This window comes from Oncorhynchus nerka, linkage group LG28, assembly GCF_034236695.1.
Source record: "Oncorhynchus nerka isolate Pitt River linkage group LG28, Oner_Uvic_2.0, whole genome shotgun sequence".
NCBI classification, from domain to species: Eukaryota; Metazoa; Chordata; class Actinopteri; order Salmoniformes; family Salmonidae; genus Oncorhynchus; species Oncorhynchus nerka.
Window position 1 is genome coordinate 44514944 of NC_088423.1, and position 27748 is coordinate 44542691.

The following is a 27748-nucleotide window of genomic DNA, read 5'->3' on the forward strand; positions in this document are numbered from 1 at the left end:
CATTATATATGAGAACAAGTGATTCATGAACAACACCCATTAACTGACGATAGGTCATGCGTAATTATTTCTTGGAACTGAGCACAAAATTGGTCCTTCGTATGTATTTTTGTTGCATACTGCAAAAACTCAAATGGAAGTCCTCGATTCATTATTCATTTTTTGTCAATGCCACTTTGCAATTCATTCACTCTCACTTTTTTTTTACATGACGAGTACACGGATTTGTTTTAGGACTGGTGTTGTATCAACTGTAAAGTTATGTGGTTCATCACTGGTTGACATTACCGATATGTTTATGCCAGTCTATGCTCAATGCATTCTGTTTTGTATAAAGTGGATGTATCTCTTCTTGATGCCGTCACCATTCTGAGCTTTTAAAGAAATTTAGGAGATTCAGGTTTAGAAACCATTTTAGATAGTATTGTATAGCACTGCACAATAGTTCATCTGCTGTTGACATACATGTTGTTTTCTCTTAACTATCTATACTGTATGTATGCTAGGCAGAAATGAAGATGTATCATATTTTGTGTGACAAACTATCAGTTCCAGTAGCTAACTGAGAACTGATTTGAGGGCATTTATTTCAATGCATTTGATGTAAAAACCATCTGCATGCTGATATGATTGTTTATAAGCACTATTTTACCATTTAATAGCAACAGCGAAATAACTACACACCATATATGGGCATATATTTGATATGCCAATTCTGCACAAGACGAGGAATTCTGTCAGTTAAGTGACCTTTTATAACATCCTCTGGTGTTACAGACTCCTGAAAATGAATACAATTTGCAACGTTAACATTAAGTTGAGGTTTAGAAAGGTTGTTTCTTGAGATTCAATGTGAGTCATTCGTAAACCTTTGAATTAAATCAATGTAGTCCAGAGTTCAGTATGTTTTCATGGCTTCGTTCAGTGTGCTGTCAAAGGTGTTTTAACAGTTGTAGTTTTTTTCAGAGAAGGTTTTTACTTTTTACAGATCTTACATTTCAGACTACGTCACTGGTTGCCAATTGTTATTTCACTGTTCAATACATGTCACATTTTGAGAACATTGTCAATAATTCCAAAAATAAAGAATTGAGTTATCGTTTTTAAATTGTTGTTGCTGGAGGCCTGTTCAATTAAACCTTGTGGAAATAAGGTATAATAATAAATAATAATACGCCTGGCCATCATGTAAACGATTAATATCGACGCAAGGTGTGAATATGGCCAGTATTCAACTCCGTTTCTACATTGATAAACACCATGCGACCACCAGGGGTAGCCACCAGAGGTAGCCTTGATTTTTCTTGCCGTCATTGGACGGAGTAGGAGTACCATTATTTCCACATAAGTACTCACATTAACGACAACAGGCTTCTGAGGAGGATGTCACAGATCACAGTGCATTCAAGGGAGATGATCGTCTTTGTTTTTTCGCAGGTGTTTGAACATCTGGAGAGGCTCGTTCATTACATTTATGAAATATTGCATTACATTTTGAGAAACCAGGAACGTACTCGACGATATTGTAAGTAATATAGCTACGACTTAGGCTATTGTTGTGACATATTGTAGGCTAGTGCAATTTCATTTAGGCTATGATAGGACAAGCTCTGATGTGTGGCTGTGTGAACTTTTTACAACATGTATACCATATATACATGGCATTTTTAATCATACTTTGTGTTGTGTTGCTGCAGCATACAGTATGCATGTCAGTGTTTCAATATCATAAAATGGTAATTGCATTCTCTAGAACAGGGGTCCCCAAACTTTTTTGCATCAGGGGGACCCCCTTTGTGATAGCAAATACTTCAGGGACACCTTCATAATATCAGAATACAACTCCTACTTTAGAGTTTGATTAAAAATGATATACAAGCAGTTTCATTAATGAAGGGGGGGGGGGGGGGCATTAAAATATTTTAAAGCCCCCTTGGCATCAAAGAGACATTTTTGCAGAATTGAAGCAAATTTCCTGCAAATCGATACATTTTTCCTTGGGGAAGAGAAGACTTTTAGCAGTTTTAGAACTATTTTCGTGCAATTATACACATTTTGCCATGGGGCATATTATACATATAATTAGATATTTGGGGATGGGAATATTGCTAGCAACAACAGATTAAATACATTTTTGAAGACGTTTAGAGAGTGCAATAGAATACAATGTAATTATATATATATATATACAATTACATTGTATTGCACTCTCTAAATGTCTTCAAAAATGCGACCAGATCTTAATTAATATATATATATATATATAAATATATATGATCTGGTCGCAGATCTAGAATCAAGATATAGTGATAGTGTATCTCAGTTATGTAAATGTTTCCGTTTGTAAGATATTGTATCAGTTCCGTGCAATGAATGCAGGAATATAGGCTTCCTTATTTTCACAGTCATTGGCTTGTACGGTATTTTTTCACCAAGTTTAATTCGTTGGAGGTTAAACCGAATGCAATTGATGCTTGGAAATTTAGAGATAGTTTGTCAATTAAATGTTATCGTAGGGATGTATATCCTGTGGATTTAAAATCTATTCAAGATGATCTGTTGCTGATCACATCTATTTTAACATAAAGCAGGGACGGCTCCAGGTATAAGCAGTTGCTTAGGGCCCCAGGCCGCTAGGGGGCCCTAAAGCAACTGAAATTTGGTTGTGCATCAGCAATTTGTCTCTTGTTATGTCAGTCATTGACAGTCACTCAATTATCCATGTCAATTATCCATGTTCACTCAATTATCCAACAAGATAGCAATTGTTTAGATTGGTAAATTAGTCTAGCTAGCTATCTAAACTTGTAGTACTCATGGCCAAATACCGACCAGGCACGTGCCCAGGTGCCCTGACCTCCAGCGGGCCGCCATTGATTTTGTTAGCTACCAAATCTCGATTAGAGCCCCAAAAAGGACAGAGCCGGCCGTAACATAAAGCATAACATTCTTCTCAAGGAGAAAGGAGACTTTTCACCAGACGGATACCTATCATTGACAAGACGAGGGTGACCAAGAGCTTTCCTATGGTGGCCAGCCAACAGCTAGCCATGGGCAACGGTTCAATCAAAGCCCCACGACCAGAGGACAGATGCCTGGCCTCCAGCCTCAAGGTGGAGCCTCAGGGCAGCCCAGTGTGGGACACGGAGCCCCTGAGGCTCAGGATAGCCCACTTGGAAGAGGAGCTGGCACAGAGGGACCAGGAGTTTAAAGCCCAGGAGCTGCAGATGCAAAGCCTGCAGAGAGAGCTGGAGGCAAAAGTCTCCCAAATAGAGAAGCTCCAGGATGCCATCGGCTACAACAGCCTGGGCCGCTCCGCTCCGGCTCCCAACTACCCCAGCCACCGCATGCTCAGTGTCATCAACCAGAGTCCCACCCGCTTCCACAGGGTGGCCGTGGAGGTCCACTGCAGGCTCAAGGCCAAGGAGGGCGTGTCAGCTGAGCCCACCTCAGGGCACTTCTGCGGGGGTTTCAGAGCCCAACATGTGTCCACAGAGAGGGCCTGTGTCCGCAAGGACTCCAGGTGGGTGTCAGACATCAACAGTACCACACAATGTTGTTGAGGATGTTGGAAGGGATAATAACTCTCGAAACATTTCCATGTCGTGGTGGACAGACTGATTGTCCTCTATTGTACTTGTTCCTATTGTCTCATTCTCCCACATTTAATTACATTCTAACCTATTTCCCAATAAGCTAGAAGCAATCAGCTGGGTCTGTGATGATAAAGCCTTTAATCATTATTTGTTCTCATTGAATGCCGGTGTCTGGTATAGGCTACATGCACATAAAAAAATAACTATGCCGGGATTCAATCTGATCTCAAATCAAATCACATTTTATTTATCACATGCACCGAATACAACAAGCCTTACCATGAAACGCTTACTTACAAGCCCTTAACCAGCAGTTCAAGAAAATATTTCTAAAGTAAACTAAAGTAAAAAATAAAATAACAGTAACGAGGCTATATACAGGGGGTACCGGTACCAAGTCAATGTGCGGGGGGGTACAGGTTAGTCGAGGTAATTTGTACATGTAGGTAGGGGTATCTTGTTTGGCCCGCAATGCACGTTTTAAAGTCAATGTGACCATGTTCACGGAGACCACGTTCACAGGAAGAGGTGCATATGTCGGTTTAATTGTAAATTACCTTTTAAACGGCGCATTGCCCAAATCTGTGTTCTGATTGATTCTCGGCCCAAGTGTTCTCTGGAAAACTGCCTGACTCTCTTGAAAGAACAACAGCTCTGGCCAAGCCTTTGTAGTGTCTGCCACTCCAAGGAGATTCGAAATCCTGTATTAGCATTGGGGATAATTGGAAGGCACACGGGGAAACAAAGGCGTTGAGCATCAATACGCAATATGTATGGACTGGATAATTATGGCTTCAATTAAGCAGACCTCGGTTGCCTGCCTCACACTCTCCTGCTTTAGTTCATTCACCAGGTCGATCTTAGGTTAATGGACCTGGCCCTCGGCTGTCTGATGTGATAACATAGGCCTTGTAGTTAAGAGGGATACAGGGGGGAACTGACAGCACTAACGGTACTACATCAACCGTTTTGTCTTTTATGTGGCTGGTTTAGAGACTAGTGACAGCATAGGGCTTTGTCCATCTGTGAAAACATGAACGCTGTAGCATAAATACAGTTGTAACGGCGTCGTTGAAAGTCTCTCGTGACAAAGCGTTTACTCAACTGAACCACCAGTTAGCAGCCCCTACTGTATGTAGGGCTTAGTGGGCTGTTTAAGGTGAACTAATTCGACTTTTGGTGTGCTTTCCTAGTACTTTACTGCAATACATTGGATCCTTTTGTTCAGAAAAGTTATCCAGAGGCGATAAAACCCACGTTATTCAAAATAATCTGCCCATTTGTGCTCCAAGTACCAATTTACTTGACTTGCTATCAAAGCTGATATTTGACTTCCAACTAAAACGCTGGATGAATATTGATATGGAGGTGAAACAAGGCTTTGACCTCTAAAAGTAGAGTGTCTGTGCCTCTTATCTGTGCTCCTCCTGCTCCTAGCACCAAGAAGCTAATCAATGATGCCATCATGAACAATGACTTCCTGAAGAAGTTGGATCCGCAGCACCTGAGGGAGATGGTGGACTGCATGTATGAGAGGATCTACACTGATGGCCAACTGGTCATCCAGGAGGGAGAAACAGGGAACTACCTCTATGTGCTGGCAGGTCATATGGACTTTATTACCTTCTTACACAGTATATCTTTGGCTGTTGGTCTATACTCAGGCTAGGTTTTGTCCCTTCAGATGGCCTGCTAAAGGTCACGCAGAATGGCAAATTGCTTGGAGAGATGCATCCCAGGACTGCCTTTGGAGAGTTGGCTATATTGTACAACTGTAAGAGAACTGCTACAGTGAAAGGTGAGTTTAACTGATAGAGTCTCTAGAATGAGAGGATTTCCCCTTTTAGATACAATACTTTTCCACACACATCGTAAACAAAGTGTTCATACTCAAGTGCAGCAAACCACTCATGTGACATACATGATTACCAATGTATGACAGAGCAGCATGGCGGCACATGATTTTATGAGGAGTCACCAAGGGACTATTAAATCGTCATTAGAATGTGCAAAACCATATTTCACACAGGTGCTTTCTCTAATCTTGCATGGAATAGTACTGTAGGAACCACACACCTTTTCACATATTGAAAGTATGTTCACGCAATGTTCACGCAATGTTTTGCCAACTCATATAATGTTCTAAGAATACCCGGCCCAGTGAATGTCTGATGTTGTGTGGTGTGTTGATCGGACTTGTGATTTCCAATGGCCAGCTGTATCCCAGGCTCATATCTGGGCTCTGGACCGTCAGACCTTCCAGAGTATTATGATGAAGTCTACACAGGCCACACAAGAAGAGTACTTCAGCTTCCTACGCAGGTACAGCTAGAGGATTGGTCCTCAACCGTGAAGCAGGCATTGATGTCTATGGAAGATGTGCATGAACGTTTAGGAACATTAGGAACACAATAGAGATCCAGTATGGATGGTGTTACTGTAAGAGATACAGTGGGGCAAAAAAGTATTTAGTCAGCCACCAATTGTGCAAGTTCTCCCACTTAAAAATATGAGAGAAGCCTGTAATTTTCATCATAGGTACACTTCAACCATGACAGACAAAATTACGAAAAAAAATCCAGAAAATCACATTGTAGGATTTGTAATGAATTTATTTGCAAATTATGGTGGAAAATAAGTATTTGGTCAATAACAAAAGTTTATCTCAATACTTTGTTATATACCCTTTGTTGGCAATGACAGAGGTCAAACGTTTTCTGTGAGTCTTCACAAGGTTTTCACACTGTTGCTGGTATTTTGGCCCATTCCTCCATGCAGATCTCCTCTTGAGCAGTGATGTTTTGGGGCTGGTGCTGGGCAACACAGACTTTCAACTCCCTCCAAAGATTTTCTATGGGGTTGAGATCGGGAGACTGGCTAGGCCACTCCAGGACCTTGAAATGCTTCTTACGAAGCCACTCCTTCGTTGCCCGGGTGGTGTGTTTGGGATCATTGTCATGCTGAAAGACCCAGCCACGTTTCATCTTCAATGCCCTTGCTGATGGTAGGCTTTGTTACTTTGGTCCCAGCTCTCTGCAGGTCATTCACTAGGTCCCCCCCGTGTGGATCTGGGATTTTTGCTCACCGTTCTTGTGATCATTTTGACCCCACGGGGTGAGATCTTGCGTGGAGCCCCAGATTGAGGGAGATTATCAGTGGTCTTGTATGTCTTCCATTTCCTAATAATTGCTCCCACAGTTGATTTCTTCAAACCAAGCTGCTTACCTATTGCAGATTCAGTCTTCCCAGCCTGGTGCAGGTCTACAATTTTGTTTCTGGTGTCCTTTGACAGCTCTTTGGTCTTGGCCATAGTGGAGTTTGGAGGGTGACTGTTTGAGGTAGTGGACAGGTGTCTTTTATACTGATAAAAAGTTCAAACAGGTGCCATTAATACAGACAACGAGTGGAGGACAGAGGAAAAGAAGAAGTTCCAGGTCTGTGAGAGCCAGAAATCTTGCTTGTTTGTAGGTGACCAAATACTTATTTTCCACCATAATTTGCAAATAAATTAATAAAAAATCCTACAATGTGATTTTCTGGATTTTTTTTCTCGTAATTTCGTCTGTCATAGTTGAAGTGATGAAAATTACAGGCCTCTCTCATCTTTTTAAGTGGGAGAACTTGCAAAATTGGTGGCTGACTAAATACTTTTTTGCCCCACTTTAGATGGTTTGAATGGCGCTGAAGGTTGGGAATAATAACAGCTAATAACAAGAAGATAACTAATATAAAACATAAAGTGTCCGTAAAACGTATATAGGTTCAGAACTTTTGTGAAATAAATAAATGATTGAGGTTTGAGGAAGGACAGGAGAAAAAACAAACAAAATATACATGTAAAATAGACTGTGCCCGTAAAATGTATATAGTATGTATAACCTGGAAGTAGAAGCCTAAGTGTTGTTGTTCATTAGTTTACTCCAATTAGCAGAGAAGTGGTAGGGTTAAAAAAGTAATAAAGGAAAAAATATGTTTTTAAAGATGCATATATTTATGTATGTATATGTATGTATTTATATGTATTTAAATAAATGCAAAAAATATATATGGGGGATTGGAAGTGATGCAGACAATTACATTGATGGAATTTAACTGCAATATTAAAGCTGATCTACCCTTTTAAATTTTTTGAAATAAACATTTTACTTTAGGAACACCTTCATTATATTGTGTTACAATATATGGAATGGCATCAAACCATGTGTTTGATGTATTTGATTCCATCCCATAATTCCACTCCAGCCATTACCACGAGCCCGTCCTCCCCAATTAAGGTGCCAGCAACCTCCTGTGCTACTACAATACCCCGTTCAAAGGCACTTAAATATTTTGTCTTGCCTTTTCACCCTCTGAATGGCACACACACACAATTCATGTCTCAATTGTCTCAAGGCTTAAACATCCTTATTTACGCTGCCCCCCCTTCGTCTACACTGATTGAAGTGGATTTATCATGTGACATCAGTAAGGGATCACAGCTTTCATCTGGTCAGTCTATGTCATGGAAAGAGCAGGTGTTCTTAATGTTTTGTATACTCAGTGTCTACTATTAAGTTAGGTTTTGAAGTAGTTGTGAACATGTTGCATTGCTAAATCCACATTTCCCCCCCCCCCCCAATAACTATCTCTGTGTCCTTATCTTTTACAGTGTATCTCTGCTGAGAGACCTGCCAGAAGAGAAGCTTTCTAAAATCGTTGACTGTCTGGAAATTGTGAGCCTTTTACTTTGTTTCTTAATCAGATTTTTTTAACAGGTGATTTGGGAAGATTTGTTGATTTATTTTGTCTCATGCCTAGGACTATTTTGATAAAGGAGAGTATATCATTCGGGAGGGCGAAGAAGGGAACACTTTCTTCATTATAGCTAAAGGAGAGGTAAGACACAAGTGACACATGGTTCATGTTTGTAGCTGAAAAGACTCACTTTCGTATCTGGCGTTACAGAGAAGTTCAAATGCTTTATCCGACCGCGATAGATCATGCTATCTTTGATTGCAGAAAACGTAGTCTGCCATTTTGGATCGAGGGCAAAAGAGATAGCCCTTAACATGCTGTGGTTTCTGGCCAGGTGTGTGTCACCCAGACCACAGAGGGATGTACTGAGCCGTGGGAGATAAAGACGCTGGGTGTGGGCGACTACTTTGGAGAAAAAGCCCTTATAAGGTAAGAGCTGTTACTGATCACTTTGACCGACTCAAAATGTTAAATGGGCAAAAGCACTCTGGCCTGGTTTGTCTTGCACCAAGGCAAGTATCAAACGCACTTGTAACACACCGTCGGTTCCCTCGTTCTCCCATGTTAATATGCGTTTGTCCACTTTCTATCAATTGTCATTGCTAGCCCCCTGATTGACAATCCACACATTTTACCAACGTGGTTTCAATCAAATCCTTTCACCATATTGTAGAGTAGTGGGCCTCGGAATGTCTGTCTGACAAAGGCATGCATTATCTGGCGGCTATTGCACGATTCTGTGGTGAATTTCCGTTGGATTCAATTGTGTGTAGCTCTGCTGAATAAGACTGTCTGTTTCTTTCCAGTGAGGATGTGCGTTCAGCAAACATCATCTCTACTGAGAATGACACACAGTGCTTGGTGGTGGACAGAGAGTGAGTGTGTTCACTGCGCGCGCGCGCGCACACGCACACACACACACACACACACACACACACACACACACACACACACACACACACACACACACACACACACACTGAAAGGAAACAGCAGTCATGTGTTTATGCCACCTCTCCAGCAACTTCAACCAGATGGTGGGCACTTATGAGGAGCTGCAGGCGTATCTGAAGGAATATGTCGAAGAGCTCTCCCGATGTGACATGAGGAGAAATGCACTGTAAGTAGTTCCACAAAATTACTGTTTCCACATAATTCAAATAACAAATGGCAGTTACGTACATTGACAAATACCCAACCACCCCAGACATTGTATGGCCCCACTGTGGGCAGAAACAGAGATTTAGGAGTTGAACCCAAATGGTCCCCCCTTCCTCCCTCCTTCCCTCTTTCCACAGGCCCCATTCCCCCGTTATCGACTCGTCCCCAGAGGCCCAGGAAGTGCATCGGCTCAGGGAGAGGATTGCTGTCCTCCCCACCCATGACCCCTTCCAGGACCTGGAGGTCATAGCCACACTGGGCATGGGTGGGTTCGGCCGAGTAGAGCTGGTGAGTGGCCTGATGTCTGGGTCACACCACAACATAAAGCAACGGCAAAAACAACAGCATAGGGCATAGGCCTACAGTTGCTATAAAAACGATGTAACATCATGTCAATAATTGTTATGTTTATATTGCAGGTGAAACTGAGAGATGAAGACACCACATTTGCTCTGAAGTGTATTAAAAAGAAGCACATTTTGGACACGAGACAACAGGAGCACATCTACTCTGAGAGGAATGTCCTTCAGCTGACCAAGTCACACTTCATAGTCAGGTCTGCGTCACGTGCTCACAATGCTCTCTGGTTGTCCTCACACAACACTGCCTATTGCAAAGTCCCCAAAGCAGTGGAAACATCCATAGCCTTTTATTCAGGCTTTTTTTCAAGCTTTGACAACTGCAATGTTTTCTTAGAGTACTTCACATGATACATGTTTATATCAGTGTAAAGGAGTTCCAATATGAATGGAGCATGACTGCTATCGCCTGGACCATATGACAATCAGGTTCAATCTAAAGAGCAAGGCCAACTACTCTGTCACTGTAAGGTCTACACCTGTTGTACTCTGAGCACGTGACAAATAAACGTTTATGTGAAGAGGGAGACAAGACATATTGATGTTTGCAAGGCCTCCCATGTGGAAAATCATATACAGTGGGGTCTGAAATGATTGACACCATTGATAAAGATGAGCAATAATGATGGTATAAAATAAATAATGAAAATACTTAGCTATATTGTATGCTCAAATGCTAACTTCCCCTGTTATTGGTAAGGGTGAGAGGTTAGCATGTCTTGCGGGTATGAAATGTTGAGCATACAATATAGCTCAGTATTGAAATGATTTATTTCATACAGTCATCTTTAATCAAGGGTGTCAATTTCAGGCCCCACTGTAGATGTACTCTATTCCCAATCATCATTTGCTTTTTGAGGATCCTGTATTGTTTCATAAAAAAACAATGTATGGTTATACAACATCATACAATCGCAGTGGGATGCAAAGTGGGACCTCGTGAATCCGCTGAATGCATAAACAAACAGTTAAGTGAAGGACAAATTCATTGTTCAGATCTATGAAACCGAGAAGAGAGAGTGTTTGTATTCACAATGGAAATGAATACAGCATGCATTGTATCCATCTAGTCAATGCGTAACGCATGTTTAGAGTGGTTTCTGACAAAAGTCAAACTTGGAATATAAATGAGGCAAATTCTGCCAAGACCAGTCTTACTTTCACATACTTTCGACTTTGAAACAAATATTGTAATCTAGTGTAACTAGGTTTCCATCCAATTGGCGACAGATTTTCATGCCAATCTTCTCAAATCTGCATTGAACAATATGCGCACCAGAGATGTGTTTCCATCAAACGGACTTATTGCTGGATAAAAGGCTGTGCTTGAAGACATAGTGCGTATATTTTGCGATTTTAATTCCAATGTACCGAATAAAAAGTTACATTTTTCAACTCCACTGATGGTTTGTCACAAAAACCGTTATGTAATATTGAAAATGTGCCCACTCTGGTCTTGGCACGTGCACTATAGCCAACAACTCACAAATACAGTGTGGGTGGGGCTAACTATACATGATGAGATTATTATGGATCATTTTTATTTGTCAAACGGCAGCCAAACATCGATTATCATGTCACCAGAATAAGACCCTCGAAATGTATTGGAAAGGAACATTTGATTTTTGACTTTCAGCACCCTGTGAAGTTCACATTAATGGATTTAATCTGTAGCCTAAGAAACTGCATGCTTTCACGAGTAGTAGTGGGAGGACAACACAACATACAGTACCAGTCAAAAGTTTGGACACTACTCATTCAATTAATTTTTTACTATTTTCTTCATTGTAGTGTAATAGTGTAGACATCAAAACTATGAAATAGCACATGGAATCATAACCAAAAAAGTGTAAAACAAATGTTTTATATTTGAGGTTCTTCAAAGTAGCCACCCTTTTCCTTGATGACAGCTTTGCACACTCTTTGGATTCTCTCAACCAGCTTCATGAGGAATGCTTTTCCAACGGTCTTGAAGGAGTTCCCACATATGCTGAGCACTTGTTGCCTGCTTTTCCTTCACTCTGCGGTCCAATTCATCTCAAACCATCTCAATTGGGTTGAGGTCAGGTGATTGTGGAGGCCCGGTCATCTGATGTAGCACTCAAATAGCCCTTACACAGTGTCTTTTGGGTCATTGTGCTGTTGAAAACAAATGATAGTCCAACTAAGCGCAAACCAGATGGGATGGTGTATCGCTGCAGAATGCTGTGGTAGCCATGCTGGTTAATTGTGCCTTGAATTCTAAATCAATCACAAAGAGTGAGCACCCCCATACCATCACACCACCTCCTCCATGCTTCACGGTGGGAACCATACATGAGGAGATCATCCGTTCACCTGCTCTGCATCTCGCAAAGACACTATGGTTGGAACCAAAAATCTCAAATTTGGACTCATTAGGTTTCATCAGGTTTATACCGGTCTGATATCCATTGCTCGTGTTTCTTGGCCCAAGTAAGTCTCTTCTTCTTGATGTCCTTTAGTAGTCGTTTCTTTGCAGCAATTCAACCATGAAGGCCTGATTCACGCAGTCTCCTCTGAACAGATGTTGAGATGTGTCTGTTACTTGAATTCTGTGTTGCATTTATTTGGGCTGCAATCTGAGGTGCAGTTAACTCAGATCTGAGGTGCAGTTAACGCCTTTGTAGCAGAGGTAACTCTGGGTCTTCCTTTCATAAGAGCCAGTTTCATCATAGCGCTTGATGGTTTTTGCAACTGCACTTCAAGAAACTTTCAAAGTTCTGGAAATGTTCCACATTGCCTGACCTTCATGTCTTAAAGTAATGACGGACTGTCATTTCTCTTTGCTTATTTGAGCTGTTCTTGCCATAATATGGACTTGGTCTTTTACCAAATAGGGCTATCTTCTGTATTACCACCTCCGACCACCACAGCTGGTTGGCTCAAACGCATTAAAAAGTAAAGAAATTCCACAAATGAACTTTTAACAAGGCACACCTGTTAATTGAAATGCATGCCAGGTGATTACCTCATGAAGCTGGTTGAGAGAAGGCAAAGAGTGTGCAAAGCTGTCATCAAGGCAAAGGGTGGCTACTTTGAAGAATCTGTTTAACACCTTTTTGGTTACTACATGATTCCATGTGTGTTATTTCATAGCTTTGATGTCTTCACTATAGTAAAAAAAAAAGTAAAAAAAAAATATATAATTAGTAGGTGTGCCCAAACTTTTGTCTGGTACTGTTTCGTTGCTTGACTCCAAATTTACTTTGATGTGTTGGTTACTATATTTCCACATAAAGGCATTTCCATCGCCATTTCTCACATAATACACTTTACTGACCAAAAAGATCCCTCCATGTCGAAGGAACAAATTGTCTGTCAGCATTTATAAAATCCCCCGTTTCCATCAGCTCAGTCATGACTTTTTTCATACATCAGGTAATTAATCTGCATGAAATGAATGGATGGAAACCTGGCTAGTTTTAGACAAAGTGATGTTTATTATTTCCCAAGTGATTTAGTTCCATTGCCATGACTCCCATGACTTGAGAGTGAAAGGTCTCATTTCACTGAATACCCTATAAGACAAGTCAGCCCTCAGATTGACACGGGAAAAGGGACTGTGGAAGTGAAGGGTGTTGACCATGAAACAAGAAGTGGTTCACAAGAGGAAAGTTAGAACTTGTCCTATTAAGAGTGAGAGGCCCCCCCTCCACGTGTCCTATGGTCCAGTATGAGTTGCTAAGGAGTCCATTTGGAGAATGTCGTTGTCCTTGGTCTCACCGCTGAGTGTAGACTGAGGTTTGATTTATCCGCCCTGTGACATTCAAGGACAAAAGGTCTGGGCAAACACTGATTCCAGCTGCCACTCACACATCTCTCTTCTCTCTCTTTTTCAAAATGCTCCTTTCTCTCACTCTGCTTTCCTAGTAACTGTTCTTTGGGGCTCAATTGACAAACAGATCCAACCAAGGCAAACAAAAAGCAGCTTAACACCTGAAAGTGCCTCACCCAAAGAAACATACTGCGGAGCAGAAGACCTCTGTCAAGCAGTCATGTCTTTAAGAACCCCAGAACAGTAACATTGTTCAGATGGTCCTAAGTCCTCTAAATGTCACCTTGTGTTCCAGGTTGTTTCGGACATTCCGAGATGACAAGTATGTGTACTTGCTACTAGAAGTCTGCCTGGGTGGTGAGCTGTGGAGTGTACTACGGGACATGTGAGTGTAGGTTGTCTTACATCTGCTAAAACACCTCAAAAGCCTGTAATCAATAGAGCTCGCCTGTTTGTAGTCCTAAAAACACAATGTTTTGTTTCGTAAAGCCGTTCCTATGGGGAAAAATGAATGGGGAAAGAAGCCTTTATGTGCGTCATTTTTTTTTGAATGACATGAATGCTTCAAAATTCATAAAAAGTTATGTTAGCTGATTAAGATTATCTCATAGAACAAAATGTATAAGATGTCTTAAGCCTGTGTTTATCACAGACCTTATTTCCAAAATCCTACAGAAACTGCATTCATTTCCCCATAGGCTTTGTCCAATGAACCGTGCCAAACAAAAATATGCCATTACTATTGCTCTTATGATGCCAATTAAAAGTAATCAGTACAAAATCCTAGTATGTGTCTTAATGTTGGCCTTGACTGTGAAACAGGAGTTTCTTTGAGGAGCAGACAGCCCGCTTCTGCATTGCCTGTGTCCTGGAAGCCTTTGACTACCTCCACGCCAGAGGAATCATCTACAGAGACCTGAAACCTGAGAACCTACTACTGGATGCAGAAGGCTATGTCAAAATGGTAATATACCTTAATTTGATCACTGCTCATTTTCAGTTGTTTGTCCATAGTCATACACTACATGACCAAAAGTATGTGGACACCTGCTCATCGAACATCTCATTCCAAAATCAAGAACATGAATATCGAGTTGGTTCCCCCTTTGCTGCTATAACATCCTCCACTCTTCTGGGAAGGCTTTCCACTAGATGTTGGAACATTGCTGCTGGGACTTGCTTCCATTCAAGAGGTTTAGTGAGGTCAAGCACTGATGTTGGGCGGTTTGTACTGGCTCGCAGTCGCTGTTCCAATTCATCCCAAAGGTGTTCGACAGGGTTGAGTTCAGGGTTCTGTGCAGCCTAGTCAAGTTCTTCCACACCGATCTCAATAAACCATTTCTGTATGGACCTTGCTTAGTACACGGGGGCATTGTCATTCTGAAACAGGAAAGGGCCTTCCCCAAACTGTTGACACAAAGTTGGAAGCACAGAATCCTCTACAATATCATTGTACTGTATGCGGTGAGATTTCCCTTCACTGGAACTAATGGACCTAGCCATAGACCATTATTCCTCCTCCACCAAACTTTACAGTTGGCACCATTCATTCGGGCAGGTAGCATTCTCCTGGCATCCACCAAACCCAAATTTGTCCATCGGACTGCCAGTTGGTGAAGCGTGATTCATTACTCCAGAGAAGGCGTTTCCATTGCTCCAGAGTCCAATGGTGGTGTAAAGCTTTACACCACTCCAACCGACACTTGGCAATGTGAATGGTGGTCTGTGTCGGCCATGGAAAGCTTCCAATGAACAGTTCTTGTGTTGACATTGCTTCCAGAGGCAGTGTAACGGAGTGAATGACTGGTTGCCGGGAAGTAAGGCGCAGGAGAGCAGAGATGGGACCGACTTCGGCGGAAGTCGTGACAGGCAGTTTGTAGTGATTGTTGCAACTAAGGACAGACAATTTGTTTTGTGCGCTACACGCTTCAGCACTCTGCTGTTCAATTTTGTGAGCTTGTGTGGCCTACCACTTCACGGCTGAGCCGTTGTTGCTCCTAGACGTTTCCACTTCCCAATAACAGCACTTACAGTTGACCGGGGCATCTCTAGCAGGGCAGAAATTTGATGAACTGACTTGTTGCAAAGGTGGCATCCTATGACGGTGACAAATTGAAAGTCTGTTAGCTCTTCAATAAGATCATTCTAGCCTTCTATAGCCAAAACCACTAGGGGTGTACATGTTTGAAGGGGTGTCCATGTTACAGTATCTGTCTGTTTCCTCAGGCTGACTTTGGTTTTGCTAAGAGGATAGGCCTGGGGAAGAAGACATGGACATTCTGTGGGACCCCAGAGTATGTGGCCCCAGAGGTCATCATGAACAAGGGCCATGACTTTGGAGCTGACTGCTGGTCTCTAGGGATCCTCATCTTTGAGCTGCTGACTGGCAGGTGAGTCAGTAGGACAGTATGACCTGTGATGTGATCTGCCTTTGACAATAACAGTGCCCCAAATGGGTGGAGTGTTGTGGACACTGAGTATGTGCTTGAATCTTGAATAAGGCGCTTCAGGCACTTCACTCTGAGAGGAACCATTAGACGTTAGGCCTCATTCCACAACCACGGTAACATATTTGACACTAGGATGTTGAGTGTATGATGGTCTATCAGCCTACTTGAGATAGCTTGTTGGGCTGCATAAGACAATACAGTGTGTGTAAGTGCCCCAAGCATATCCACGATACCATTTAGCTAGAGCCTGTCATGTTCATCATGAGTAAGATCCCTCAAGATCCCCTATTTGTTTTCTACACGTTTTCTACCCTCCAAACCACCTCTTCCAGCCCACCATTTTCTGGAACTGACCCTATAAAGATCTACACCATGGTCCTCCACGGGATTGAAAAGGTTGAGTTCCCCAAGAGGATCAGCAAGCGCCCAGATGACCTCATCAGGAGACTCTGCAAGTATGTGGCTGTGGCATCACTGATTGCTGCTGTAGTAATCCCATTAAGCGGCAAATAAGGCTGTAGTTGAATTAAATCAACAGTGTGTCTGTCTGTCTACTTTGTTTGAGGTAAAGCCAACAAAAATAATGAAACCCTAGTCCCGGTTTGGCCGGGGTAGGCCGTCATTGTAAATAAGAATTTGTTCTTGAACTGACTTGCCTAGTTAAATAAAGGTTAAATAAAATGTTTAAAAAATAATAATAAAAATTGTGGTCCGTCCCCCTAGTAACATCCTTAGCAACCTATCAGGGCACAAGTCACACAGGTCAGAGAGAGTTTGAGAGGCTGGTTTATGGTACCCCCTAGACTCTCAGGCTCCAGTCATGGGGGATGGGGAGTGGAGTGTGCAGCTCAGGGTTGTGAGGTGCTAATAACAGTCTCTACTCACTGTATTCTCCCAATTAGCACCTTAACACTAGTAAACCTGACGAAGATCCTCTGGATCTAAATGTTGTCGTGGTGGTAATTGGCAGCATATAAAGGATGTGTTTGTAAATTCAATCTGGCAGTCTGCTCCGATAGCAGAGCACTCTGTATTGAGAGTGCCAGAGTACTCAGAGTGCCAGAGAATAATAATGAAGTATAATGAAGGAATTTAGCAACACCCTTCACTTGTGGATATGACAGGTGACAGTAAACGTCTGCAAAGAATATTTTATTAAATTGTTGCCAGCAGCACAGTTACATTCACTAACCCTCTAAATTACATGAAAACAGTCCAACTAGCTCTGCTAGGGCAGTAGAGTGTGTTCACTCATTTGTGTCTGGAAGTAGCTAGTAAGCTAGCCATGGGTGCTTGACTGCCATTGTGAGTTCAGAACACTCAGATTAAACCCTACCAGAGCGTCCATTGTGTGCTCTGAACGCTCAGAGAGTGAAACGATCTGAATTTATGCATGGACAATCTGACAACGCTCTGAATTTACTAACAACCCAGAGTGCACATTGACACACTTTCAGCTGACAAAACAGTATGTTGATATTTGATTGGCCATAAATAGGCTACTGGACAAGGCTAGTGAGCACCATGTTTAAAATCCTTTGGCCAGCTCAGTGAGTCACACAGCAATTGAGCCTTTAGTAATTGACCAGACAAAAACAACTGAATGTAATTGGTCCATGAGTGGCCTGCATGGATAATAATCACATATCAAACCAGACCAGGTCTGAATCAAATAGACTGTGTCATATCTACTGTATTAACCTGCTTTCGTGTGTGTGTATAGGGTATTAGCTGCAATCATGTTGTCAGCATTCTGTTTGTCCAGATGGTTGTCAACAATAACATGTACATATATATATATTGTCCTGCCTTTAGGCTCAACCCTGTGGATAGGCTTGGTAATAAGAAGAACGGAATCCTCGACATTAAGAAACACAAGTGGGTCTGCTTCTTTTTAATAAAGCATCATCAACACCAACTACACAGCTACGGTTCTTTAACGTATTCAGCCATTGATGGATTTCTGATCAAATGTGATATAAATCCAGCTCAGTTTGAACAACTTGCTCAGTGGTGCCTTCATAACCAGTAGGCTATGGATCATTCTCTCTCCGTTCAGTCAACCAGAGACATTAGGATAATTATTTTTGAACCTATTGGTGTCATACCTCTCTGCACTGTGCAGAGCAATGTGTATTGAGCACCTACCCCCTCCCTCCTCTTCAGTATCATGTCACAATAGTCAGTACTGCATAAAAAAACAGCACTTTCACCTGGGAGCAATTAGCTGTGAGAATGGGGGGTGCATCTGCCTCCTTATTTAATCAGCAGAGCAGAGCCTGAATAGACCATAGGACTGGCAGAGCTGGCTCCCTCTCAACAGTCATCCGAGCACTAATGCTCGAAGCTGGAGGAACTCACTGAGCAAATCATAAAATCGTGACAGCCATTTTGACCTTTGTTTGGTCATTAGAGAGATGTTCCTGTTCTGTGTAGGCGAGTGATGTTTGGTAGAAATGGTATGTAAACATTAGTGGCCCTATTAGCAGTTCAATATGACCTAAATCATTCTGTTTTTAGTGTTGCTGTGACTGTACACTCCTGTGTGTGTGTGTCTTCCTGCAAAATAAAACATTTTGTTCACTGCTTGATACAGGGTCCTACAGGCTGGGGTCTGTCTTTGTGGGGTGATGTGTGTGCATGTATGCAATATCTATACCAACTGTTCTGTATTGTATTGGGTCTGGTGGAGTGTGTGGGCACTGGGAGATGATGGGATCTGTAGTTCTGACAGAAAATGAATAGCTGACTTTTTGTGACGTCTTGCAGGTGGTTCCAGGGCTTCAACGGGGAGGGGCTGAGATGCCAGAAGCTCATATCCCCACTGAAGAGAGAGGTGAAGTGTTCTGATGCATAGTACTCTAATCACAAAAGTATAGAGTACAGGTATATGACCGTCAAAGGAGTTCTTGGATGTGACTGTATCTGACGGGTGTTCTTTGATGTTCCTCTCCCCAGCTGAAGGGGCCGATGGACCACAGCCACTTTGACATCTTTCCCCCAGAGCTGGAGGAGCCTCCAGATGAGCTGTCAGGCTGGGACAAGGACTTCTGAGGTGCCATTTTGAGCCTCTACTCCGCACAGCCATGTCTCCAGACAGGTAGTGTCACTCTACTACCTGACGCCGGTGTTCCACTACTGCAGTGAGCTGTGCTATCTGGCCTAAGACAATAGACACCACAGAAGCAGCCTTGACTGAATACTGTAATCCCATCTCTTCCCTGCGGTTGCCATTCTTGCCATATATTTGACATCATGAGTGCCGGGCTGTTGCTGCCTTGCAGATGGAAAATACCATCTTTTTTTGGGCTCTTGGCCGGAGGAACAGTGTGTGAAGTGTCACTTGAAACTCTCATGTGACAGCAAGGACTTTCATCAAGTGATTAACTTTGAGTGCCAAAAACTCTAATCTCTGTCAAATTCTTTCCCTCAGACAGAAACTCTTAGGACAATGGAAGTAAATAATAAAGCTTCTTGATTGTTACAATTAAAAACCAATGCATTTCGGCTTTTGGAATTCTTCAGGGTTTTTACAAAAGAAAATAAATAATGAGGGTTTTATACAGTACATTTCAAAATGGCCTACTATGGACAAATCACTATAAGACAACATACTGTAACAAAATATCTGATTAGTAAAAAATCTGACCAATTGTCCTTGACAAATTACACACAATACATATTACAGTCACACATTATTTGGATAGTCCGGATCCGGATAGTCCATCTGTTGATGCTCTACAGATGGTCATATTATCAACAAACTATGTGTTGATAAGCAACTGCTTGCTAAGATTAGGGTAGGGGTTAAGTTTAGGGTTAGGGCTAGGGTTAGTAGATACCAGTGACGCTAAACTTCTTCAGGATCGGTGGATCCCCTGTGAGACAGTTGAGCTAACGTAAGCTAATGCGATTAGCATGAGGTTGTAAGTAACAAGAACATTTCCCAGGACATAGACATATATGTTATTGGCTGAAAGCTTAAATGATTGTTAATCAAACTGCACTGTCAAATTTACGGTAGCTATTACAGTCAAAGACTACCATGCTATTGTTTGAGGAGAGTACACAGTTTTGAACATGAAAAGTTGTTAATAAACAAATTAGACACATTTGGGCAGTCTTGATACAACATTTTGAACAGAAATGCAATGGTTCATCGGACCAGTATAGATTTTGCACTTACACTGCTGCCATCTAGTGGGCTGGAATATTACATTATGGCCTTTCTCTTGTGTTTAAAAGATGATGGTATAATTTTTTTTACAAAAAACAGTTTTTTTTCCGTTGTATTATCTTTTACTGGATCTAATGTGTTATATTCTACATTCCTTTCACATTTCCACAAACTTCAAAGTGTATCCTTTCAAATGGTACCAAGAATATGCATATCCTTGCTTCAGGGCCTGAGCTACAGGCAGTTAGATTAGGGTATGTAATTTTAGGCGAAAATTGACACAAAAAAAGGGTCCGATCCTTATTTTTTTAAATATTTTTTTTATTTCACCTTTATTTAACCAGGTAGGCAAGTTGAGAACAAGTTCTCATTTACAATTGCGACCTGGCCAAGATAAAGCAAAGCAGTTCGACAGATACAACGACACAGAGTTACACATGGAGTAAAACAAACATACAGTCAATAATACAGTATAAACAAGTCTATATACAGTGTGAGCAAATGAGGTGAGAAGGGAGGTAAAGGCAAAAAAGGCCATGGTGGCAAAGTAAATACAATATAGCACAACTGGGGACATTTCCAGTTCGGCGGTCAATATATCATTAAAATATCAATGTTTTTGTCTATGAAATAAAAAAAGGGGACAATTCCGGTTTCATGTATTTAGTCTAACAGGCACACTGTGGTAGAGAAAACAACTATATTACAGAAACACTACAGACAAGACAGAACAGCCTTTCAGTGGTCCTGGTAGTCTGGGTAGAATAAGAGCAGAAGAGAACATGAGCAAAATTTAAGAAAACAGAAATGTCACGTCCTGATCTGTTTCACCTGTTCCTGTGATTGTCTCCACCCCCTCCAGGTATCGCTTATTTTCCCCAGTGTATTTATCCCTGTGTTTCCTGTCTCTATGTGCCAGTTCATCTTGTATTTTTAGCCAAGTCAACCCGTGTGTTTTTCCCGTACTCCTTTTGCTATTCTCCTTTTTCTAGTCCTCCTGGTTTTGACCCTTGCCTGTTTCTGGACTCTGTGCCTGCCTGCCTGACCATTCTGCCTGCCTGACCATTCTGCCTGCCTTGACTACGAGCCTGTCTGCCACTCTGTACCTCCTGGACTCTGATCTGGTTTTGACTTTTTGCCTGTCCACGACCATTCTCTTGCCTACCCCTTTGGATTATTAAACATTGTAAGACTCCAACCATCTGCATCTGGGTCTCGCCTTGATAAAAAAAATAGTATATGTGAAATATTTAACAACATAAAAAAAATAAGATGATGATGAGATTGGTAACTACATAATATAGTTAAACCAACCTAATCTGTATATTTCTCAGAATAATGTATTTTCATCAGGATTGCTCTGTCTTTGGCTAGCTTCTCCATGAACTCCTGGCAGGGGAGGTTGAAGTTTCTCTTCACAATAAGCATTTCCTTGATGGTAGGAACAGTGACCCTATTTCTTGCTACTGTCCATATATCATTAATTTGGGAGAACACTCCCTCTACTGGTGCATTTACCTGGAAGTAACACATGACAACAGACGCTAATCTAGTCAGGTTAGTGTGCGGGATGTCATTCTCTTTGAAGTGGGTAACCACCGTGCTCCATCTCTGACTAAGCGGTGTCTCAGATGTTTTCCATGCGTCAAGCAATTTTATTTTTTTCCTCCCCCCTCTTTAGGAAATCTTGCAGGCCATTAACCTCGTCAAACAATGCATCCTCATTGATGGTCACTTTGGGGCATTTTTCCTGCAGTGTGGCCGCTGCCTTTTGGATCTCTTCACCCGGAGGTTGCCTTTTTAAAAGGAGACAACCTAAACCAATCACCTCCCGCTGCGGAGCATTTTTAATTTTGGTATGGACATTGACCCTCCCCAGCCTATTCAGTCCTCCAAAGTTGGTATTTGTGTTGTCGGCAGAGAATGCCACGACTTTGTTTTCCAGGTTACATTTTTGGATTACCACCAGGACCTCAGCTGCAATTTCCTCTGCTGTTTCTCCTTTCAATTCAACAAAATCAAGCAGTTTTGTTTCCACAGACGTGCTGCCATCATATATTTTACAATATCTGACTACTATTGGCAGCAGCTTTACATGTCTATGATTGGACGCATCAATGGACAGGGACACAAATTCAACTTGGTCTAGGTCCTGTAGTTGCCCATGGTGCTAACACGTTACTAACTATGGATATGTGTAACTATGATTGTGTCGCATAGTGTGGTAGCAAAGACATCCTCCTGCACAACTAAATCATATTCTTCTTGGGAAGTCTCTCCCTTCTTGAAGAATGTGGTGACAGAGGGCATACCAACACGGCCAATCAGAGAGGCTTTATGCTTTTTCGTTCTACCACTGCCATTTGAAAAAGAGGAATTACAAAGGGTGCAGTGAACCATTCTATCACCTTGACCTGAGCGTATAAATGGAAATTCTCTCATCACGTTGTCATTAAAATGGTATTTCCACTTGGAAAGAGCCGTTGTACCTCCTTTGTCTGCTCTTCTTCACTCCCCTTGTGTCACTCTACTTACTCTCAACTTGTTCTTCTCCTCCGATATTTCTCCTCTTTTCTTCACTCGTCTTCCTTCTCTTTATTCCTTCCTTTCCTTCCCTTTACCTTTCCACCTCACTCTTCTACACTCCTCGCTTCACTCTTTTTACTCCCTTAATTTTTCCTTCTCTCTCTTCTCCTTCCTCCCCAATCTTTAGTAATTAATAGTACACTATTACATAAAATACTTTGGTTAACAGATTCCCAATGCCTGCCTCATTTTTGTATTTTATCTCAAAAACATTGTTTGGAATAATACATTGGCAGGCTCTGTAATCATATCTTTACCTTTCCTCCTCCTTCACTCTTCCTCCTATCCAGTCTTCCTCCTCTCCTTCTTCTCCACTCTCTAACAGAAAACATTTTGCTAATGTTATCCATGAAAATGGAGAAGGGGGGCTCCCTCTTTAATAATTTGTGTATCTTCATTTTTAATCGCAGTGCTTAAAGCAAAGGCCCGCGGAATCATGCTCAGATCACATAAATAATTTGCGAAAGTAAAGTTTTGAAAAACATATTTGTTATTCAAATTAAAAGCCCAATGAATAATCGCCTTTGGGTAATGATTTAACTCCCATCGCTTGTGGGACATTTATTTTGAAGGCACGTATAAATAACAACAGCACGAGGACAGACACTGACTGACAGGCTGACACGCACGTCACATTCTTACGAGGCATAACCCCAGACTTTGAAATTACAGAGGAGCTTGCAGTCAATGAAGAGCACAACCACAGGGAAAAATTTATTGGGGGAGGTTAATAAGTGTGTGGGAAAGCTGAGTTTTGGAAAGTTATCCAGTGGGACCACAGATGGTGCCCAAACTTGACTGGAAGAAACGTTGGCCTTTTGAAAAGAATACAAGATCAAGTAGCTGAGCTGAACCCAGATCAGAAAATTATTTTCCTGCTTTGCATTATTCATCAGGAGGTGCTCTGTAAATGTGTTCTGAAAATGAGCCATGTTGGGGATACAGTCTCTAAAGTGGTAAACTTCATAAGAGCAAAATCTTTAAACCACAGACAGTTTGTCTCACTGTTGGAAGAGACAGAGTTGGGTCATGCAGATCTCCCCTACCACACAAACGTGAGATGGCTGAGTTTGGGGAAGGTGCTTAAAAGGGTGTGGGACCTGAAGTCTGAGATTGCTGAGTTTTTTCAAATGAAAGGAAAACATGTGGATTTCCCTCAACTGCAAGATAACGAATGGTTGACTGATTTTGCCTTCACCATGGACATCATGGCCCTCATAAATGTACTGAATTCCAAACTACAAGGGAATGTACAGATGTACAGCCTTGTCAAAGCCTTCAAGGGAAATGACTCCTCCTGATTCGCGTAGTAGAAGCCAACAACCTCACCCACCTTCCGACACTACTAGTCTGTTCCCTATCAGATGACCAGCAGGAGAAGTATACATCGCTGCTGCGTGCTTTGAACGGTGAGTTTTCTCGTCGTTTTGAGGATTTCAAAGTGTTGGAAAATGACATGCTGTTGGTTTCCTCTTCAGTCTGATGCAGTGATTGGAGAACTATTTTTTTAAATGTCATTGACCAGGTTCTATGCATCTCTCAATGAACAAAACTTTCCAAAGTTTAGGAGCTCAGAAGATGTTTATACTGTTTGGGTCAATGTGTATGTATGTATGTGAACAGACATTTTCAGTGACCAAATATAACAAGTCAAGGCACAGATCATATCTTACTGACCCTCACCTCTCAGCACTCCTGCGCATAGCGACGTCAGAAACTATACCTGACTTCACTGCTCTAGTCAATCCCCATCAGAGACTTCACTCCTCACTCTGATTGAGTGTTTTAAATGTCATCTCTCTCTTTCTTGTGTTTTTGTGCATACCCGTTAACAAGAGTTCTGTCCGTGGTGCTGAATGCACAATGTACTTTTCCCTCCGTGTAGTTCATTGCATGTTTAATAATGAAAATACTTGCCAAAAGGAGAACATGGATGTGATTAATTTCTGTGCATGTTAAAAAAGTAAAATAAGTAGCATATCTGGATGTGATTTACAGTAGATATATCTGTCAACACAGTCATACACTTGTTAATCCTGTAATATGATGGCAAAAATATATTCTAATGTGGCCCTCCATGGAAAATAATTGCCCAGGCTTGACCTAGCCTATGAATGAAAGTTTACAATGTACGCTAGGTGCACAGGTCGAGAGGAATTTGAGTAATCAAGGTGACACGTTGACACATTCAATACAGCCTTGCACACTCTTGCCTGCATCTAGCTGATGTAGGATGTAATCATTAGTCCAGCAGTCAAAAAAGAGAGTTTCTATTGGACAAATTCAAGTATGTTTATCCCCGTTTAATTCCGTTTGCTTCTGTTTAAGAAATGTTTTTTAACAGAATCGGCAGAATGAATACACCCCTGATCACACACAAACACAGGTCACTTTCATAGCAGCCATGTACATACAGCATGATCCCTTTGATCTTTGTATAATTTCTTCTCACTTCTATGCTCTCTCCTCCTTTCACCTTTTCTTTTCACTTGTGGACTTCAGTGCACAACACATCAGCTGTCTGTTACCAGGCAAAGAAAAACAAATTCAGGCCAAACCTTCATATCTGTCATGCCCTGACCATAGAGAGCCACTGTTTCTATATGGTGAAGTAGGTCAGGGCGTGACTGGGGGTGATCTAGTTTATTTTCTATGTTGGTGATTTGTATGATTCCCAATTAGAGGCAGCTTGTAATCATTGTCTCTATTTGGGGATCATATTTAAGTAGCTGTTTTTTCCACCTGTGTTTGTGGGATATTATTTTGTGTTTTGTGCATGTGCACCACTTAGTCACATTTCGTTATTTCTTTATTGTTTTGTTTTGCTTAAGTTTAACTGTTCTAATAAAAGATGTGGAACTCCGATCACGCTGCACGTTGGTCCGAGTATGCTTCCAGTTCGTACGACGAGCGTGACAGTATATCCCACCACACCAGGACCAAGCAGCGTGCCCAGGAGGAGATGGCCTCCTGGTCTTTGGAGGAGATCGAGGAGAGAATATCCTGGACTTGGGAGGAAGTCTTGGCAAGACATGAAAGGCTGCCGTGGAAACAGACGACAGGAGAGAAGGGAGGACAGTGACAACGCCAGGGTTCACGGCCACATAGAAAGCCCAAAAAACAGCCCGAAGAAAAAAAAAATTGGGGGGGGGCACAAGGGGTGGTCGGCGGAGCCGAGGAGTGAATCAGAGCCAGTCTGGAGAAGAGGGAGAAACTGGAGGAGAGGGAATGGAGAGAGTCAGAGACCGTCAGAGAGTGGATGGGGGGGGGTATTGGATGAGAAAGAGCGGAGAGAGTTGTTGAGTTGGTGGAAGATGCACGACATTTGCCCTAAGGAGCGTGTAATCAGTCTAATGCCACCTGAGTCAGCTCCCCGTATTCGTCCTGAGGAGCGTGCTATTAGTCTGGTGAAATCTGTGCCGGCTCCATGCATCAGGTCTCCAGTACGCATCCACAGCCCAGTAAGTCCTGTGCCAGCTCTCCACACTCGCCTTGAGGAGCGTGTCATTTGTCCGTTGCCATGTGTGCCGGTTCTACGCACTAGGTCTCCAGTGCGCCTCCACAGCCCAGTACGTCCTTTGCCAGCTCCTCGCACTCACCGTGCGAAGTGTGTCATAATTCCGGTACAATTGATGCCGGCTATATGCACCAGTTCTCCAGTGCACCTTCACAGCCCAGTACATCCTGTGCCAGCTCCTCACACTTGCCGTGCGAGGTGTGTCATTGAACCGGTACCATTCATGCCGGCTTTACGCACCAGGTCTCCAGTACGTCTCCACAGCCCAGTACGTACTGTGCCAGCTCCACGCACCAGGCCTCCAGTGTGCCTCCCCAGTCCGGTACATCCTGTGCCGGCTCCACGCACTAGGCTTCCAGTGTGCCTTCCCAGTCCGGTACGTCCTGTGCCTACTCCCCGCACTCGCCCTGAAGTGTGTGTCACCTGCCCGGTGCCACCTGTACCAGCCCCACGCATCAGGTCTCCAGTGCGCCTTCACAGTCCAGAACTTCCGGCGACGGTTCCCAGTCAAGAGCTTCCGGCAACAGTTCCCAGTCCAGAGCTTCCGGCGACAGTTCCCAGTCCAGAGCTTCGGGCGAAATTCCACAGTCCGGAACCTCCTGAGACGGCCCGCAGTCTGGAACCTCCTGCGACGGCCCACAGTACGGAACCTCCTGAGACGGTCCACAGTCCGGAACCTCCTGAGATGGCCCACAGTTCGGAACCTTCCGAGACGGACCACAGTACGGAACCTTCTGAGACGGTCCACAGTCCGGAACCTCCTGAGACGGTCCACAGCCCGGAACCTCCTGAGATGGTCCACAGTCTGGAACCTCCTGAGACGGTCCACAACCCGGAACCTCCAGTGACGGTCAACGATCCGGGAACCTTCAGCGAGGGTTAACGGTCCAGGGCTTCCAAACACGGCGTCCAGTCCAGCTCCATGGCAGGAGCTCTCATCTGCGCCGATGCCCAGTCCAGACACGGCGTCCAGTCCCGCTCCATTGCAGGAGTCTTCCTCTGCACCGATGTCCAGGCCAGGGCCGGTGTCCAGTCCCTCTCCATGGCAGGAACTGTCTCGCCCTGACCATAGAGAACCATTATTTCTCTATGGTGAAGTAGGTCAGGGCGTGATCTAGTTTATTTATTTCTATGTGGTGTTCTAAGTTTATTTTCTATGTTGGTGATTTGTATGATTCCCAATTAGAGGCAGCTGGTAATCGTTGTCTCTAATTGGGGATCATATTTAAGTTGCTGTTTTTCCCACCTGTGTTTGAGTTGAGTTTGAGTTTATTTTTTATTTTTACAGGGACAGTGCACATTAATCAACGTTTCAGTAAAAGTGCCGGTTTTAGCCAGCCGGCTAATTTTCAACCGCAGTCCCTGGGCAGGT

General features: G+C 42.7%; 1 protein-coding gene and 1 pseudogene across 1 annotated transcript; both read left to right on the forward strand.

Moving 5' to 3' along the window:
* The first annotated feature begins 1371 nt into the window (after positions 1–1371).
* Positions 1372–19603, forward strand: LOC115113268 (cGMP-dependent protein kinase 2-like). Its single transcript, XM_029640763.1, has 19 exons — positions 1372–1525; positions 2959–3523; positions 5034–5200; positions 5281–5394; positions 5813–5918; positions 8245–8308; positions 8394–8471; positions 8665–8759; positions 9137–9205; positions 9352–9450; positions 9629–9779; positions 9911–10047; positions 13942–14031; positions 14469–14610; positions 15873–16036; positions 16429–16551; positions 17912–17974; positions 18866–18932; positions 19055–19603. The coding sequence occupies exons 2-19, from the start codon at positions 3027–3029 to the stop codon at positions 19148–19150; spliced, it is 2322 nt and encodes a 773-aa protein (XP_029496623.1). The 5' UTR covers positions 1372–1525; positions 2959–3026; the 3' UTR covers positions 19151–19603.
* A 2873-nt stretch (positions 19604–22476) lies between these two features.
* LOC135565506 (general transcription factor II-I repeat domain-containing protein 2A-like) lies at positions 22477–24342 on the forward strand (annotated as a pseudogene).
* Positions 24343–27748: the final 3406 nt, after the last annotated feature.

Coding starts and splice junctions, on each gene's coding strand:
- LOC115113268 (XM_029640763.1), top strand. CDS start 3,027: ATGGTGGCCAGCCAACAGCTAGCCATGGGCAACGGTTCAATCAAAGCC. Junction 3,524..5,033: donor TGTGTCCGCAAGGACTCCAG/GTGGGTGTCAGA, acceptor TCCTGCTCCTAG/CACCAAGAAGCTAATCAATG. Junction 9,780..9,910: donor GGTTCGGCCGAGTAGAGCTG/GTGAGTGGCCTG, acceptor TTTATATTGCAG/GTGAAACTGAGAGATGAAGA.